Source organism: Melopsittacus undulatus, chromosome 2 (assembly GCF_012275295.1).
Source record: "Melopsittacus undulatus isolate bMelUnd1 chromosome 2, bMelUnd1.mat.Z, whole genome shotgun sequence".
NCBI lineage: Eukaryota > Metazoa > Chordata > Aves > Psittaciformes > Psittaculidae > Melopsittacus > Melopsittacus undulatus.
The window spans coordinates 3,280,955-3,298,089 of record NC_047528.1 but is presented as its reverse complement, the minus strand read 5'-3'; the positions used below and the strand labels follow the sequence as shown (position 1 = coordinate 3,298,089).

The following is a 17,135-nucleotide window of genomic DNA, read 5'->3' as shown; positions in this document are numbered from 1 at the left end:
AGCTTATAGAATTGATGTTCTGCGAGTTTGCCACTTGGTGGTGCAAGATTGATTCATAAATCACAGATGGGAGCTGAGAGGAGACTCAGTGAAGCTGTATCTGAGGAGCATATACAAAGAGGGAGGTACAGTTTGGGTGGAAAACGTTGGTTCTGTGATGGTGCTGACGCAGCTGTACTCAGCAGCAGCTCTTTCCTCCAGCCCTCAACCCCATATCTTCAGTCCCAATCTGTCCGTGCTGTACTCACAGAGTAAGTATTTAGGATAAAGCTTCTGGAGTGTCTCAAGGAGAGGCTGGATTTGGCAGTGTCCTGGTTGTGGGGCAGAACATGGCTTTGGGTTTATGGAGGCAGCTGCAAGCGTGGTGCTCGCAGGAGTACTTTTGTAGGTGGTTTCACTGATGTAGTTCTTGTCCAGTTGGTTTAATTCTGCCCCAACTTGTACATCTTTATCATTCATACTTATTTCCTTGATATAAGGACAATGATCATCGTAAGTGCAAATCCAACGGGATCCAATTAACCTTCCTCCACCTCTCAGTTGCGGGGCTGCTCTTCAGCAGAGCTCAGGTCACTATGTTCAACCAGAATGTCTCACTTTGTCACGGTGTTTTGGTGTTATCAGTGTTTAGCATTGAAGTGTATTTGCACCAGCCTTCATAACATCTTTGTTTTTTCTCTCTCTTTCTCTCAATGCTGCAGTTCCAAAAGAATTGGTGGAGCTTCACTTGAAACTGATGAGAAAGATTGGCAAGTCTGTCACAGCAGACAGATGGGAAAAATATTTGATCAAGGTACAATGTGCACGTTGGATGATACTGCAATGCTGGAGTGTGGTTGGGATGCCCTCTGAATGATCCTGAGCCTTGGGCTGTGTCGTGGCCAACACTGTGCAAGCCCAGGTGTTAGTTGTGGAAGATCCCAGCTTAACTTTGAGTAACCAGACAGTATTTCTGCATGTGCAAGAGTGGACACCTTCATACCTGGTAGTAAAGTACTTCTTTGAGCATTAAGACCCTAAATAAGGAGGGTTTGTAGCCTGCAAACTAAGTTTAGCAGAGATTGACACAGTAACAATTCACTTGGCTATCAATCATCTGGCTGTGATTTTAGTGCTGTGATTTGGTTGGGACTCACTACACAGTTCTTGCAGCATGTGTTAATAATAAATGAAACTATTGTGGTGATTGATACCTGTGCACTCAAAAGGATGAAAATGTAGTTATGTATCCATAAATACAGCATCCCCTTGTTTTGTATTGGGAGTTTAATCATAGCTCTGCCATTGATGGCACTTTACACACATAGTTTTCAGTTTAAAGTGTTTACACACCTTCAGAAAATACAAGTAGATACTCAGAATTAATGGGTTACCATTTCCCCCTTGGATATGTTCTATATATGTTTTAATTCACAAAAACATAGTTTTAGTATTGTCTATGCAGCCATGATCACATCTTACTTAGAAACACAGCATTATGGTAAGACCAGTGACACAGGTAATGATACTTGGGAAGTCCAGGTGCCTTTTGGTCCCTTAAGTGCTGCCTCTAAGTTTTACAGAGCCAGGGATTCGTCTTGAGGTTCATGCAGTGTTAAGATGATGCTTTTAGGACTGGGATTATGTCAGGAATGAACCTGCTGAAGGGCCTGGGGTTAAATGTTAGCTCTTAACCAGCTGTAAAGCATTTATAATGATGTTTTAGAAGAATAATGTAATAATTTATGTACCTTTTGTGTGCTTCACATATTACTGTGGTTACTGAATTGCGTTTATTTCCTTAATACACTATAAAACCATTGCAGGCAGCTGAGAAAAAGAGAGTCTGATGTGTACTCTGCTGAAGCAACTTAGCACTTGTGAGCAGAAAGCAGGGGGATAAACCAAGGTTACAAGGGAAAATCTTCCTTCAGCAGGCACTGAAAGGATGGGAAGTGGTAAGGAAATCCTCCCACATCCCCTGTGAAGACCAAGTAAGCAATTCCACTTCATTTAGCAGTCTCCATAGCTAACTTGAAGCTCAGTCTAGGCAATGGTTCAAAGGAACGTTGAAGAACAAAGGAATTTGAATATAGCTAGAGAGGTTTGCTAATGTTGTCCTCATTTCAAAGGGATAATTTAGAAAACCAATGGAGTGTTGGGAAAAGCCACAAAAGCCAGGAAAAAATGATCCATTGGGAACCATTGTGGAACCATTGGGAGCACTTTCCTAGATGCCTGCAGGTTGCTCAGTGTATTATTGACATACTCTAATGTTGACCTGGTTTTCCTTTGCTAAAACCCACTAATGTGTTGCTTTGATAAAACAGGGATTGATACATTCTATATGTGACTGTTTTTATGTCTTAAGGTGGAAACTTTAAATGGGGAGCATTCAAATTTAAATGCTCTTCATATTTATGCACATAAATAGTACTGATATGGGGGTTTATATACCAGTTGTTTATAGATGTGCTTTATTTGACTACCATGCTTGCAAAGAGCATGATAAAAACAATGTCTCTAAGCTGTGGCTGGTATTCTGAGTGATGACTGTATGTTAGGGTAGGAAGGGAACACTGCAGCTGAGTCTTCTGATGGTGAACCACCCAGCTTGGCTCACCAGCATCCACACAAGTCTTTTTTGGAAGAAGATGGCTCTAGGCTTAAAATTGGCTGTACTTAAGGTAATATAAAATGCTTATCAAACAGCTTGGTAGAAAATAGCTCTTCTCTGTGCAAGGAGTGTGTGTGGTCATGTAGGGCTGAGGTAGAGAAGTGGCTTGTCCTATACATTCAAACAATGAAGAGGAACCCTTCAGCTGAGCTCTTTGGGAAATGAGCAGTTGGGCTAATGCAGGTTGTGCTGTCTCCTGGCAAAAGGCTTTACAGAGGGCTGGAGCAGCTCTGCTCTGGAGCCAGGCTGAGAGAGCTGGGCTGGGGGAGCCTGGACAAGAGAAGGCTCCTGAAGGGGAGACCTTAGAGCAGCTCCAGTGCCTAAAGGGGCTGCAGGAAAGCTGGAGAGGGGCTTGGGACAAGGGCCTGTAGGGCCAGGCCAAGAGGAATGGCTTGAACCTGCCCAAGAGAGGGGAGACTGAGCTGAGCTCTTAGGCAGAAGCTGTTCCCTGGGAGGGTGCTGAGGCGCTGGCACAGGGTGCCCAGAGAAGCTGTGGCTGCCCCATCCCTGGCAGTGCTCAAGGCCAGGTTGGACACAGGGGCTTGGAGCAGCTGCTCCAGTGGAAGGGGTCCCTGCCCACGGCAGGGGTTGGAGCTGGAGGAGCTTTAAGGTCCCTTCCAACCCAAACCAGTCTGGGATCCTATGACTTGGCCATTGTCAAGCATATACTGCAGTTTTATACAGATGAGGTTTACGTGGATCTGACACATTCAGCCCCAGAACTGGCACGTTTTGAACACAGTGTCCTTTGTGGCTGTTAAAATTCAGGTGCCTGTAGTCCCACCCAGGCAGACTCTCTGCTTTGCCTTTCACCTTCCTGGTTTTACTCTTTACAGTGAACACAGGAGCAGGGCAGTAGTGTCAGATCCCATCGTAGCTGCTTTGGAAATACTCAAGAGATGTTTCAGGTTCTCTTTTGCAGGGTGGGATGGTGTTGACCGCTCCTTAGTGTGCAGAAGCTCATGCAAGCAGCAGCTCTTTGATCACTGTGAAGTCCCCTTTCTGAAGGCAGAGAGTACCACGTCATCAGAGCCTGACTCAGTGAGATCCACAGTTCAGGGTTGTGACAGTACTTGTCAGGAGGAAGCACAATCATCTGGGGTTTAATTGTCAAAACGTAGTCTTTTCAGGTTGAACAGATGCTTCAGCAGCTCTGATGCCTCTGAGCTTCTGCTTTGACAGCCACACACTTCCACAGCATGTGAAACTTCTCATTACTGCTTTCATACTTGATGAGTGACTAATGAGCACTGACTGGCACATGCCCTCAGCAAGGGATTGATGTACAGCTCCCAGTGTTCCTCATGTTACACAGTTGAGAATGTGAGAAAGAGCAGAGTAACCCCGTTTTGTGAGTGAGGAGGGGTTGTCTCTTGCTGTCAGCTTTGGCTTTGTGTAGGTAAAGTGCTCACATATGGCTCCTTAACCTTGGGGCAGGACACAGGGTCCTCCAGCAGGATTCACTGTGACCTGAGAGCACTCTTCACTGTTCTCTGTAGGCCATAGTTTAAAGTCAGAGTATGATTTATGGTGTGGGTGAGCTGATCTGAGTGCAGGCTTTAGCCATGGGTCACTGGAGAAAAGGTGTTGGTACTAAGGATAGCAGAGGGCAGGTAGCACAGCCTTGGGGTTATAGCCCACATGGAGTTTTACAACATGAATCAGCTGAGCTCTACTCCTGGTGGGTGAAATTCAGGGTTATTTTGGCAGCTGTTTCCAGAGAAAGCTGCTTTCAGATGTGATTTACAGGTTTCCAGGTAGCTTGGTGGCTGTATCTGGTGTTTGATAATCATTTGGTGACTGGGAGACCACAGCCTTGAGTGAGTCCATGGGGCAGGTCCTTGCTCCGTTGCAGGCTGAATGCCAGCAGCAGCTCTTGTGCTAATCTGGACAGTCATGATTCAATAGAAGCATTCAAGAACAATCTTGACTGGAGATTGATCAGCTTTTGCCTCCTTCTAACTGGGTGTTTGCACTGGGATAGCCTCACCACGTATCCTCAACTGATAAACAGCTCTTTCCTGTTCATGTCTGAGTTGTTTAGGAGGAGAGGGAGTTCTTCTGCACCGTGACTACTGGAGCTTCTGCTGAGTCAATCTGGTTGTATCTACTGCCACTTTTTTGTTTGTTTTTCCTTATATTGTTGTCATTGAATTTATTTGCTTGAAGTAAATAGAAGTTGGCCACACTTCTCCCTCTACAGCTGCCTGAGAGGAGGATGGAGCCAGGAGGGGCTGGGCTCTGCTCCCAAGGAACAAGGGATGGGACAAGAGGAACTGGCCTCAAGCTGCACCAGGGCAGGTTTAGATGGAGCTGAGGAACAATTCCTGCCCCACAGGGTGCTCAGGCATTGGAACAGGCTGCCCAGGGCAGGGCTGCAGGCACCGGCCCTGCAAGGGTTCACAGCCCGTGGAGACGAGGCCTCAGTGCCATGGGGCAGGGGTGGCCTGGGCACTGCTGGGGAACAGTTGGACCTGATGGTCTTAAAGCTGTTTTCCAACCCAATTGATTCTCTGATGATTCTATACATTAAAATATTGATCAAGCAGCTTGAAGCCCAGGCTTATTTTCTAAAGAATCATAATTCCACAGTGAAGAGTATCAGTGGCATTTATCTGCAGTACAGGGGTAGGGCTCACGTGGCCCAAGATGTACCATAAGGATGTGTAATAAGAAATGTGTACTCAAGAGAGTTTCTATTCTAAATAGACAAGTCAGAAATAGAAGAATAGGAGCTTTGGCACAGCAAAGACAAGTGTATCTTCCTGGTTCAGAGCTGTGCTGCCCAATTTCAGAGCTTTAGAGAACCTGGTGGTGATCAGAGAATGACAGAATGGATTGGGTTGGAAAGGACCTTAAGGTCATCCAGTTCCAACCCCTGCCATGGGCAGGGACACCTCACACTAAACCATGGCACCCAAGGCTCTGTCCAACCTAGCCTTGAACACTGCCAGGGATGGAGCATTCACAGCTTCCCTGGGCAACCCATTCCAGTGCCTCAGCAGCCTCACAGTAAAGAACTTCTTCCTTAGATCCAATCTAAACTTCTCCTGTTTAAATTTGAACCCATCACCCCTTGTCCTATCACTGCAGTCCCTGATGAAGAGTCCCTCCCCAGCATCCTTATAGCCCCCCTTCATATACTGGAAGGCTGCTATGAGCAGCTATGATCAGAGCCTTGATGATCTATTCTCTTGTGGAGATTCACAAGTGCTTGCCAAGGAATCCCACTTTTGTTTTCTTTGAGGCTTTCTGACCTGCTATCTGAAGAGATCATATGTAACTGTTACTGTAACATGGTACTATTAATACAAAAGCTTAAAGTTGCTTTTATGCACTAACCCTGCACTATTGTGATTCTCTTTGTGACAGATATGCCAAGAATTCAACAGCACGTGGGCTTGGGAGATGGAAAAAAAAGGATACCTGGAAATGAGCGTTGAATGCAAACTGGGGATTCTGAAGGTACTCATTCATCAGCTGAGGTGCTGAGGGACTTCTTCCTTGCTCACTTTAATATCTTGGAGCTTTGGCTTTCTCACTCACTTCAAGAGCTTGCAAATTTAGCTTGACTGAGCCATAAGTAGATACATTAAATATAGATGTCATCTTGTGCCAGGCATCAGATTCATTAGAGTAGAACAGGCCCAAACTGAACACTCTGCATAGTTCTCACCCTCTGTATGGAATCTGGTTTGTACTGACTGTTCTGTCAGCATCTCTGTGCCTGTGTTGTGCACTCTAAGATATTCATTAGCTTGTTGAGTTCCAAAGCCAAAGATGGGCCTTCGAGTCTTAAGGAAGCTCTCAGGGTTGCTTCCAGGTTTGGGGATATGGCTCATTGTAGAATGAGATTATTTGGAGTAGGTAAAAGAAAATAGTGAAAAATACACTTTCTAAGCTGGAAAAATAAACCCAAACCCCAAAACTTCTTTCGTTTCAAACCAACATGGTCTGGAAAACACCCCCCCGATAGCTCAAACTCACAGATATGATAGAAAGTGACCTGAAAAGAAGCTGCAAATGACTGATTTTCTTATTTCTATCTGTATTTTGACATTTGAACAGTCTCCCTTATCTCTCCCTTTCCCAGTATCTCTGTGAATGTCAGTTTGATGATAACCTCAAGTTCAAGAATATCATAAATGAGGAGGATGCTGATGCCATGCGCCTTCAGCCCATCGGTCGTGATAAGGATGGTCTCATGTACTGGTATCAGCTGGATCAAGAGCATAACGTCAGGATGTACATAGAAGAGCAGGATGACCAGGATGGATCCACCTGGAAGTGCATTGTTAGGTATTCCTTTTTTATTTCCCCTTTATTTCTTTTATTTTCCCTTATTTTATAGGGATTTTCAGCCATTTGTGACTATCTCAGCAATCTGTGTTAATAACTCAATTTCTCATGGAGCAGGATTCCTGACAGTGGGATTCTCTGCCTTCCCATGTATGTGTTGGTAGCAGCCAATGTGTAACTTATTTTCTGCTTAAGCTACAAAGGAGATACGGAAGGATAGCAGGATACAGGAGAAGCTCCTGGCAGCTTTTCACAGCAGCCACTGTTGTTGTCCCCTGCTTTTGGAAATGTCACTTGAATGATGTGGTTGTTCCTTTTGGAGCAGAAAACTGCAACTTCCTCTCCACTGTGAGGGCAAAAGCAACTGGAAAGCAGTCAATGAGGATGGGTAAGAGGGTAATACATAAAAGGATAGTAGCAGCTCACGTCCAGACTTGACAGGGCTTTAGATGAGATGGAAAAGGTCCTTCCCCCATAGTAGTTTCAGTTTGGTATGGATAAATTGGGAGGCTTCTGACTATGAAGGACCAGCTACTGGTGGGACAGGCATTTTGCTGTGGTTGTGTATTTGGTTTTCAGGACAGGGCTCATATAAGCAGATGGTGTTTGTTTTATTTGTTATGAATCCCTTTGGGCTGAGCAAGTGGCTTATCAGATAATATGGGGTTTAATTCTGTCATCTAGAAACCGCAATGAGCTCGCTGAGACCCTGGAGCTGCTGAAAGCACAGATTGATCCTGCCCTGTTGAAACCCAGCAATGCTCAGCAGGAGAATTCATCCCGTGAAAGCCCCAGCCTAGAAGATGAAGACACCAAAAAGGGTGAAGAAGCATCTACACAAGGTTTTCTGCCTTCTTTTCTCAAGCTTTCAATGTCATGCTATGGCAGTGTAAAGAGTTCTCAACTTCCTGAAAGGTTACTGTGTTAGAGCAGGACTTGTTAAAGAAAATCAACCTTCAGGACCTGTTTCTGTTCAGAGTAAATCCAGTAAATCACAGAATCAGCCAGGCTGGAAAAGCCCTTTAAGTTCATCCAGACCAACCATTGCCCAGCACTGCCAAGGCCACCCCTGCCCCATGGCACTGAGGCCTCGTCTCCACGGGCTGTGAACCCTTGCAGGGCCGGTGCCTGCAGCCCTGCCCTGGGCAGCCTGTTCCAATGGCTGAGCACCCTGTGGGGCAGGAATTGTTCCTCAGCTCCATCTAAACCTGCCCTGGTGCAGCTTGAGGCCGGTTCCTCTTGTCCCATCCCTTGTTCCTTGGGAGCAGAGCCCAGCCCCTCCTGGCTCCATCCTCCTGCAGACACTTGGAGGGAGCCATCAGGTCCCCCCTGAGCCTTCTCTTCTCCGTCTGAACCCCCCAGTTCCCTCAGCCGTTCCCCATCACCCTTGGGCTCCAGGCCCTGCACCAGCTCCATTGCCTTTCAGTACTGAGTACTTTGAAATGGTAAGTATTTTTGCAGGTTATTTCGTGCATATTTAGGCTCAGGCATTTATTTATAAGGAGAATTTTATTTTTGCTGGACATGCTCATCATTGTATGTTTTTGGGGGGCATTGAGCTGTTGCCAAACTTTACCTGTTCTAGCAACATTAAAATTTAAAAGAAGAAAAATATCTTTTTGCAATGCCAAGTTTGAAATCAAGACATCATTGGGTGCACTGTTCATGCTTCCTTTTGAGTCTGAATAAAAAAAATACAGGTTATATCCTCCAGTGTTTCATAATTGGCATGATTTTGCAAGAATTCCAGAATCACAGAACAGTTAGGGCTGGAAAGGACCTTAAGATCATCCAGTTCCAACCCCCCTGCCATGGGCAGGGACACCTCACACTAAAGCATCACACCCAAGGCTCTGTCCAACCTGGCCTCAAGCACTGCCAGGGATGGAGCATTCACAGCTTCCCTGGGCAACCCATTCCAGTGCCTCAGCACCCTCACAGTAAAGAACTTCCTTATATCCAGCCTGAACTTCCCCTGTTTCAGTCTGAACCCATCACCCCTTTTTCCTATCCCTGCAGTCCCTGATGAAGAGCCCCTCTCCAGCATCCTTGTAGCCCCCTTCAGACACTGGAAGCTGCTCTGAGGTATCCACGCAGCTTCTCTTCTCCAGGCTGAACAGCCCCAATGTTCTCAGCCTGGCTCCATACAGGAGCTGCTCCAGTCCCTGCTCATCCTCGTGGCCTCCTCTGGCCTTGCTCCAACAGCTCCATGTCCTTCTTATGTTGAGGACACCAGAACTCAACATAAGTTTAAATGTAACGATTTAAAATACTGAAATGTTTCACAAGTGAAGTGGTCCTTGGCTTCCTCCACTGCATTGCTGTTATTGGCAAAGTACCTTTATTCCTTCTTTACTATAATGTCATTGCACATATGTATTAATGGGCCTGATTTGTTGCTGTGTGCATTGCTTTTAGCAAGCATTTGTCAACCTGAAGTACTTTGCTTTGCAAGATGTGCTCTGTTCTCAGGTTATGGAAAGCTAAAGCTGCTTATCCAAAGTAACTCCACCCCAGCTACAACCTGGTGTTACCAAAATACATAATGTTTTCACAATCAGAGAGAATATTTAAGGATTTCAGTGTGTTAGGATGTGTTCCTTCTAAACCTAAGTTAATTTGATGTATGAAATTAGCCAATGCTTGTCTTGGTTCTGGGTATCAAAGGGAAATACTCGCTGTTTTATTCTCATTCTTTGTTAGAAACAGTGTAGAGCAGAAGAAATAAAACATCAAGGTAACACTGAAGTGTTTGTGGGAGCATTAAAAGACTAATGTAGAAATGGCAGGGAACTGGGATGCACTCCAGCAGGTTTGTCTTCCAGTCTAAGGCTTTTCCAGTGTGTTACTCTGCATTTAAGTGACAACACAACCTGTGTGGTTACCAGCGCTGCAGAATGAATTCCAAGTGCTGATCTTGCCTGTGTCTCACATCATGTTGATGCAGAATCACTCCTGGGCACTAGTCCTATGTATGCAATGAATGATGAATTGATTGGCACATGCAGTGATACATGCACAGTCACAAAGCACTGCTCAGAGCCTCTCAGTTGAGAAGCTTTAGTATTTCTTCCTAGTAGTCCAAGGACCTCACACAAAGCTCTTTTGTGGTACAGTGAAAACCTACTGGAAGAACTGATACCTCTTTGGTTTGGCCACTTAGATCATAGAATCTGAATGGTTTGGGTTGGAAAGGACCTTAAGATCATTCAGTTCCAACCCCCTGCCATGGACAGTGACACCTCACCCTAAACCATGTTACCCAAGACTCCATAGTGTTAAGTTTATGCAAGAAGATCAACGGACCCAATGCTTACATGTGCTTTACTAGCCTGAGGGATTGAGGAAGGATGAGATGGCTTTTGCACCAGCTAGGTCAGTTTGTAGATCTGAAACGCTTTATGAGCAGATTGGGGAGTTAAACTATTGGCAGTTGTGGCTGTTAAACTCTCAGTGACTACAGCTGTTGAGTTTTGGTGTAGAGGAGATTTGGGATTCTGGTGCTCCTTGATGAAGTTTGGGAGAAAGCAGGAGATGAAGGGAAGAAATGGTTGAACAGAGTTTAGGAAGAAATAAATGAAAAGAGGGCGGAAGGACTTGGAAACAGAAAAATACCTCAATTCTCACCATTATAGACAAATGGCTTTAAAGAGGAAGCTTTTGTGTTACAAGGGATCAGAGTGGGAAGCACTTCTCCGAAAGGGAAAAGAGCAGCTTTGAGCCTTCAGAATGTTACTGCTCTGGAATTCATCTTCCACTGCTGTGCTGGTTGCTGAGACTTACATGAATGCATGCTTTGTATTTGAAAATGGTATCAACTCTGTTCTTCCTCACTACACACAGAATCCCAGACTGGTTTGGGTAGGAAAGGACCCTAAAGCTCATCCAGCTCCAGCCCCTGCCACGGGCAGGGACCCCTTCCACTGGAGCAGCTGCTCCAAGCCCCTGTGTCCACAGCTTCTCTGGGCACCCTGTGCCAGCGCCTCAGCACCCTCACAGGGAAGAGCTTCTGCCTAAGAGCTCAGCTCAGTCTCCCTTCCAGCAGTTAAATGTCTTCTCTTTTCTCTGAACTGCTGGGGACTGATTTCCATGTGGAATTTCACTTGAGGACCATGGAATCTTCCACCGTTTTCTAGTTTCTGAATGAATTCAGGAGCTCAAGCAAGACTTCAAGCTGATGCTTCATGCTTCTGTTTTATGTATCCTCTGAAACCATTGTGCCACTGTTAGAATCATAGAATCATAGAATGGTTTGGGTTGGAAAGGACCTTAAGATCATCCAGTTCCAACCCCTGCCATGGGCAGGGACACCTCACACTAAACCATGGCACCCAAGGCTCTGTCCAACCTGGCCTTGAACACTGCCAGGGATGGAGCATTCACAACTTCCCAGGGCAACCCATTCCAGTGCCTCAGCACCCTCACAGTAAAGAATTTCTTCCTTGTATCCAATCTAAACCTCTGCTGTTTAAATTTCAACCTGTTACCCCTTGCCCTATCACTACAATCCCTAATGAATAGTCCTTCACCAGCATCCCTGTAGGCCCCCTTCAAATGAAGGGGCTGAGATGGCTGTTTAAAGAAGGATAAGTGCAGAATTCTGCTGTTAGCTTCTGCATTTTAGGTTCATTTTGGTGTATAGTTAAGCTGAACTGTGATTCTATAGCTAAAAATTAGCATCCCATTCATTTAATGGCAGTGTTAGACCAGGCAGGCCTCTGGGTATTCAATGAGAGATTCATTTGGGGGGGGTGTTGAGTTGTTGGATGTTTTACATCTGCCTTTGTTTTGATGGGTGCTCTTTGTGACCCTGTAGGTCCTCTGGGTGATTCACAGTTGTTTTCCTCTATCAACAGAAAATCAAGTGAAAATCAAAGAAGAGAAAGAAGAGGTGGAGGAACAGGTGATGGAATCAGAAACCCTCCCTGTTCCTGCGGTCAAAGAGGATGAAAACACCCTGAAAATGGAGAAGGTGGAAGAAAAAGAAATAATCAAGTTGCCAGTAATAGTAAAATTAGAGAAAGCTTCAGAATACACTGAAGAGAAGCAAACTGTCAAAGAGGAAAGCGACTCCTTCAAAGAAAACGTCAAGCCTGTTAAAGTGGAGGTGAAGGAGAACAAAATAGAATCAAAAGACTTAAAAGAAGTCAAAAGTTGCACGGATAAAATGGCAGTTCACGAGCCTGAGAGGTTAGAGTTTTGTGTTAATGTCAGAACTCCCCAGGAAATAGTGGAGAAATCAGTGGAAGAAAGTGAGAAGCTGAAGAATGACCAGCAGGCCAAAATACCGCTTAAGAAGCGAGAGATCAAGCTGACGGATGACTATGACAGCCCAATCAAGGGGCCTCTGTGTAAGTGCGTGACTCCAACCAAGGATGTCTTGAAGGAAGAAGGGAAACCTGAAGAAGAAGCTTTTAAGAGAGTCCCTACAATCACTGCCTTATGTCCTGATGGGAAAGTGCTGGTGAATGGGGAGGTGAGCTGTGAGAAGCTAACCCCAAGCGTCATACAGAATAACAAACCAGAGCACTCTGCTGGTGCGAAGGAAGAGAGCAGCTCCTTGAAGGAGAAAAATGGGAAGAGTGGGGAAAAGGTGGCAGAGTCCTTGAATTCCATTAGCAAAACCATCAAACTGGATGAGGTGGAGAAGAACACAGGGACCATGCTGAAGGAGAGCGGAGCTGTGGCCTCCGAGGCTTCTCATCAGAAAGTGCCTTTAAAGGAGGAATTGAGTCCTACAGAGAAGGAGCCCCCTGACACCGCAGCCACTGATGTGGTAATGGAAGAGCCTTTGAACCCTGAAGCCTGTGCCAAAGCAAGTGAAGAGAAACCAGCCACAAACATCAAACAGGAGAGACTCTCACCACCCAAAGAATGCATAGAGAAGGTGGAGAAGTCCCCACCTGCATCTGCTGTGGCAGAGCTGCCCAACCCAGCGCTGTCTGATGAAGAGGCTTTGAAAGGTAAAGAGGAGTCTGAGGAGAGAGCTGCTTCTCCAAAAGCTGCTGCCATTCCCCCTGCGCCTGCTTCTCCTGCTGCTTTAGAGAGCTCTGGTTTGGAAAAGGAGGGCTCTGGAAGTAAATCCCCTCAACCCGAGCAGAGCAAAGAGGAAGGATCCAGCCCTGAAAAACAAGAGGAAGAGCCAGAAGCTGCCAAGCCAGAGCCAGATAGATCAGATGATGCCCTTGAGGACTCCTCAGAGAGTAAAAAGGACTCTCCAGTTCCTAAAAGCAAGTTTAAATATAAGCTAGTGTCTGAAGAAGAAAGCTGTGCAACAGATAACAAAGAAATAACATCTGAAAGGCAGAAAGAAGGGATTAAATTAACCATCAGGATCTCCAGTCGGAAGAGAAAGGCAGAGACGCCACCAGAAGAGGTCAGCATTGGCCGCACCTTAAGGAGATCCCCAAGGATATCCAAGCCCACTCCCAAAATTGTGGAGACTCGGGATCAGAAAGCTGACAAAAAGCGTCAGGAGGAGGAAGAGGAGAAACCTGCAGCAGCACAGAAACCGGAACGGAAAGAAGATGCAAAGAAACAAGAGAAGGAGTCAAATTCTAAGGTTAACAAGGTAATACCTTGTTTTGTTACCCGGGAGTAAAGAGCATCCCGAGTCTTACCTGTAAGGATATGCACTTACCTAAGAGTATTGAGGGTTATGTTCCTTTTGTGAGCTTTTGAAGGGAAGTAGCTTTGGAATCCAGTTGGTGGGGTCAACCATAGCATCATGGAACCAGAGAGTGGTTTGGGTTGGATGGGACCTTAAAGCTCATCCAGTTCTAACCCCTGCCACGGGCAGGGACCCCTTCCACTGGAGCAGCTGCTCCAAGCCCCTGTGTCCAACCTGGCCTTGAGCACTGCCAGGGATGGGGCAGCCACAGCTTCTCTGGGCACCCTGTGCCAGCGCCTCAGCACCCTCAATGTAAAGAACTTCTTTTAGAGCAGTCTGAACTTCCCATTTCAGTTTGAACCCATCACCCCTTGTCCTATCACTACAGTCCCTGATGAAGAGTCCCTCCCCAGCATCCTTGTAGCCCCCTTCAGACACTGGAAGCTGCTCTGAGGTCTCCACGCAGCTTCTCTTCTCCAGGCTCAACAACCCCAATGTTCTCAGCCTGTCTTTGTATGGAAGATGCTCCTTGAGAGTTTCTTCCTGCAGGGAGATAGGAATTTCTCTCCCTGCATTATCAGGTTGCATTTGAAGGCTCTTTGACAAGACACTTTATTCAGTGCAGTGCTCTGTGGTAAATTCAGCTGTTGTGATGGAAACCAACCTGTTCAGTGTTGACACAAGTGTTTTATGTGATCTGGGAAGAAGCTCTGTGCTTCTCTTTGCTGTGTCTCGTAGAGAAGCAAAGTCCGGTGGACAGGTACGAGGACACGTGGCCGGTGGAAATACTCCAGCAATGATGAAAGTGAGGCCTCAGAGAGCGAAAAGAACTCGGAGGAGGAGGAAGAGGAGGAAGAGGAGGAGGAAGAAGAAGCTGCCCCTGCTGATGACGATGAGCCGTGCAAGAAGTGTGGCCTTCCCAATCACCCTGAGCTGGTAGGCTGCTGAGGCCAGGTTCCCTTGGTGTTGTGTGGATGTGGTGGGTTGGATTTGGTGGTGCCAAAGGGGCAGCATCCTCTGGAGTGGCTCTTGAGAGAATCCTCTCTAGGTTTTAGGTGGTAAACTCATGGTAGTAAATGAGTTTGCCTTTAATAAGAAGGGAAGGGATTTATTCTGTTTACTGCCTCTCAGCTGTTGTCTTTTGTGACATATAACACATTTAGCCCATTGGGAATTAGCCTGGGTGAGGCTCTGAGTTTGTGCCTCTCAGTGAACGCAGGGGAGACACCATCAAAAAGCCCAGCAGTGTAATGTGTCCTTTCTGGTGTCTTGTGACGTGATCACAGCTCCATAGCCATCCCCGTTGGACAGAGCTGCACATCACCCTGGGGACTGAGTACAGCAAAATCCCATATAGGAAGAGCAGAGTGAGCTTTCCCTCTTCTGGTACACGGTTCTCATTCATCAGTGGTAGACATCATCACAAATCCCTCTGTTCATCTGGAAAATCCTAATGTCCTGCTATAACTCCACAAAACAAGCTTACTTTAAGGTGTGTGACAGATATCCCAGCATAGCTGAGACAAGGTTTCACCTTTAGGATGTTAGACATAAATATTCTAGTATATACTCCCACAGCTTATACCAGCTTTGTTCCTCAGCTTTAATGGAAAGGGATGTCTCCAGTTATACTGAGGTAAATATGGACTTCAGTAGTTGCCTGGTTCTTTATGCCTGTACTTTACCTCTACTGTCAAGGATGTAAAATCATCCTGACTTGAGGAATACCCATGTTTCCTTCTTGTGGATATGAGTGCACAGGGAAAACAGTTCATAGCACGTCTTGTCCAGATGGAGTTTTCCACTTCAGCTGGTATCTGGAAAGCATTACCAGATTCCATGCTACAATCTACATAGACCAGTTGTACTAAGTGCCTGAGAACACGTAAGAAGAGGAAATCTGGGGTTAAAATGGAAAACTGTGATACATAAATTACCCCATAAAACCCACTCCCAGCCCTGGAAGCCTCCAGTGAGAAGTGATACAGGATGCTGGGAGGTTTTGGCGCAGTCCAAGCTATGTATAAAGCACTTCTGTGTTGGCTGCAGAAACGGTTCTGGAGCTTGTTACATGTTGTGGATGCCAAAAGATGCTCATGGCTCGTTCTGTTTCCACAGATTTTGTTGTGTGACTCCTGTGACAGTGGGTACCACACAGCCTGCCTTCGCCCTCCCTTGATGATCATCCCTGATGGAGAGTGGTTCTGCCCACCCTGCCAGCATGTATGGTTCCTGTTCAGCTTTTTTCTGTCTTATGTTAAAAATGGGGTTGTGATGAGTGGTGGGGATGGTGATGTTAGAGAATCCCAGAATGGTTTGGGTTGGAGGGGACCTTAAAGCTCATCCAGTTCCAACCTCCTGCTACAGGCAGGGACCCCTTCCACTGGAGCAGCTGCTCCAAGTCCCTGTGTCCAGCCTGGCCTTAACACTGCCAGGGATGAGGCAGTCACAGCTTCCCTCTTGCCCATTGTTAAACCTGACTTCTGTGAGGTGGTTTTCCCTTCCCTTTCATTTTCTGCTAGTGGTGACTGTGTTGCCAATGGGAATTTCCAACCACACTGATCTTCTCCTATCTTTGGCTCAGTGGTCAAAGCAAGCAGCTGTTTCCCAGTGCTGCTCCTCCTCCATATGCTCAGGAGCTGGGTAAAGAAAGCTGCTGTTTCTAATGAGCCTCACAGCATAGTTTGCCCCTGCTGGCAAAGCCTGAATTGTCCTTGTCAAGTAACAGACAAGTATGAGCATGTTCTTGAAGCTCAGATGTTGCTTCTGCCAAAAGATAATAGGTGCATGGGTCTAGTTTCATTTAAAGGACATCTAAACCAGCAAGACTTGCAGGGATAAGGCAGCGAGCATGTGTTCCTGTTCTTGGTCAGTTAATGGAGAACCATTGATGCACATATTCAGACTAATCTGCCTGATTCCCAAACCCCTTTCCTTGCTTTTAGGAAGATTCCTTGCCAAAAGGGCTGTTGCCCTGTAAAAAGCCACACTGGATGTGACACAATGTGGTGCTACCGAGCAGTGATTTTTAGTTGTATTTAGGAGAAGTTTAAGTAATGATAATCTTAACTGTATGGTAGTGTTTTCTCCACACAGTTTGGGATGGCAGCTGGTAGTTAGAGCATGTCCTTGCTCTGTTGCTGTTCAGTGATTTTTAATAGGAGGAATGACAGGTTTGTAATAGCACAAAGATCATCCTTGGAAAGGGTCCGATGAGGGCATTAACATGGAACAAAAGACAATTTGTCCATGAAAAGTCACTGTCATACTCAAGGACCCATAGATAAAGTGGTGTAGTAAGACATTTGATAACAAAAGGACCCTGAAGTGTATCTCCACAGACTCCTGTGTTCTCCAAAGATGAAGATAAGGGACAAACAGCTACCACTGTGTGTGCATATTATATATGGCAATGAAATCCTCAGGCTTCTCTGAGGCAAAGCTGTAAATACCAACAAAAATGAGGTGCTGATATAGAAGTGTTGGTGCCAAACCTCTTGCATTAGGCATGTTGCTTCTGACAGTAAATGCCAGTTACTGGGAGGATGCATGGCTGTAGCAGCTCATGGT

The 17,135-nt window shown here is 45.9% G+C and overlaps 1 protein-coding gene across 1 annotated transcript in view; it reads left to right on the top strand.

Moving 5' to 3' along the window:
• RSF1 (remodeling and spacing factor 1) overlaps positions 1-17,135 on the top strand; it is a 59,165-nt gene that overhangs the window by 19,769 nt on the left and 22,261 nt on the right. The window contains exons 2-8 of the mRNA XM_034072733.1: positions 702-793; positions 6,029-6,121; positions 6,750-6,955; positions 7,640-7,797; positions 11,812-13,526; positions 14,304-14,501; positions 15,684-15,788. Coding sequence (XP_033928624.1) covers positions 702-793; positions 6,029-6,121; positions 6,750-6,955; positions 7,640-7,797; positions 11,812-13,526; positions 14,304-14,501; positions 15,684-15,788 — 2,567 coding nt within the window. The remainder of the gene's footprint in view (positions 1-701; positions 794-6,028; positions 6,122-6,749; positions 6,956-7,639; positions 7,798-11,811; positions 13,527-14,303; positions 14,502-15,683; positions 15,789-17,135) is intronic.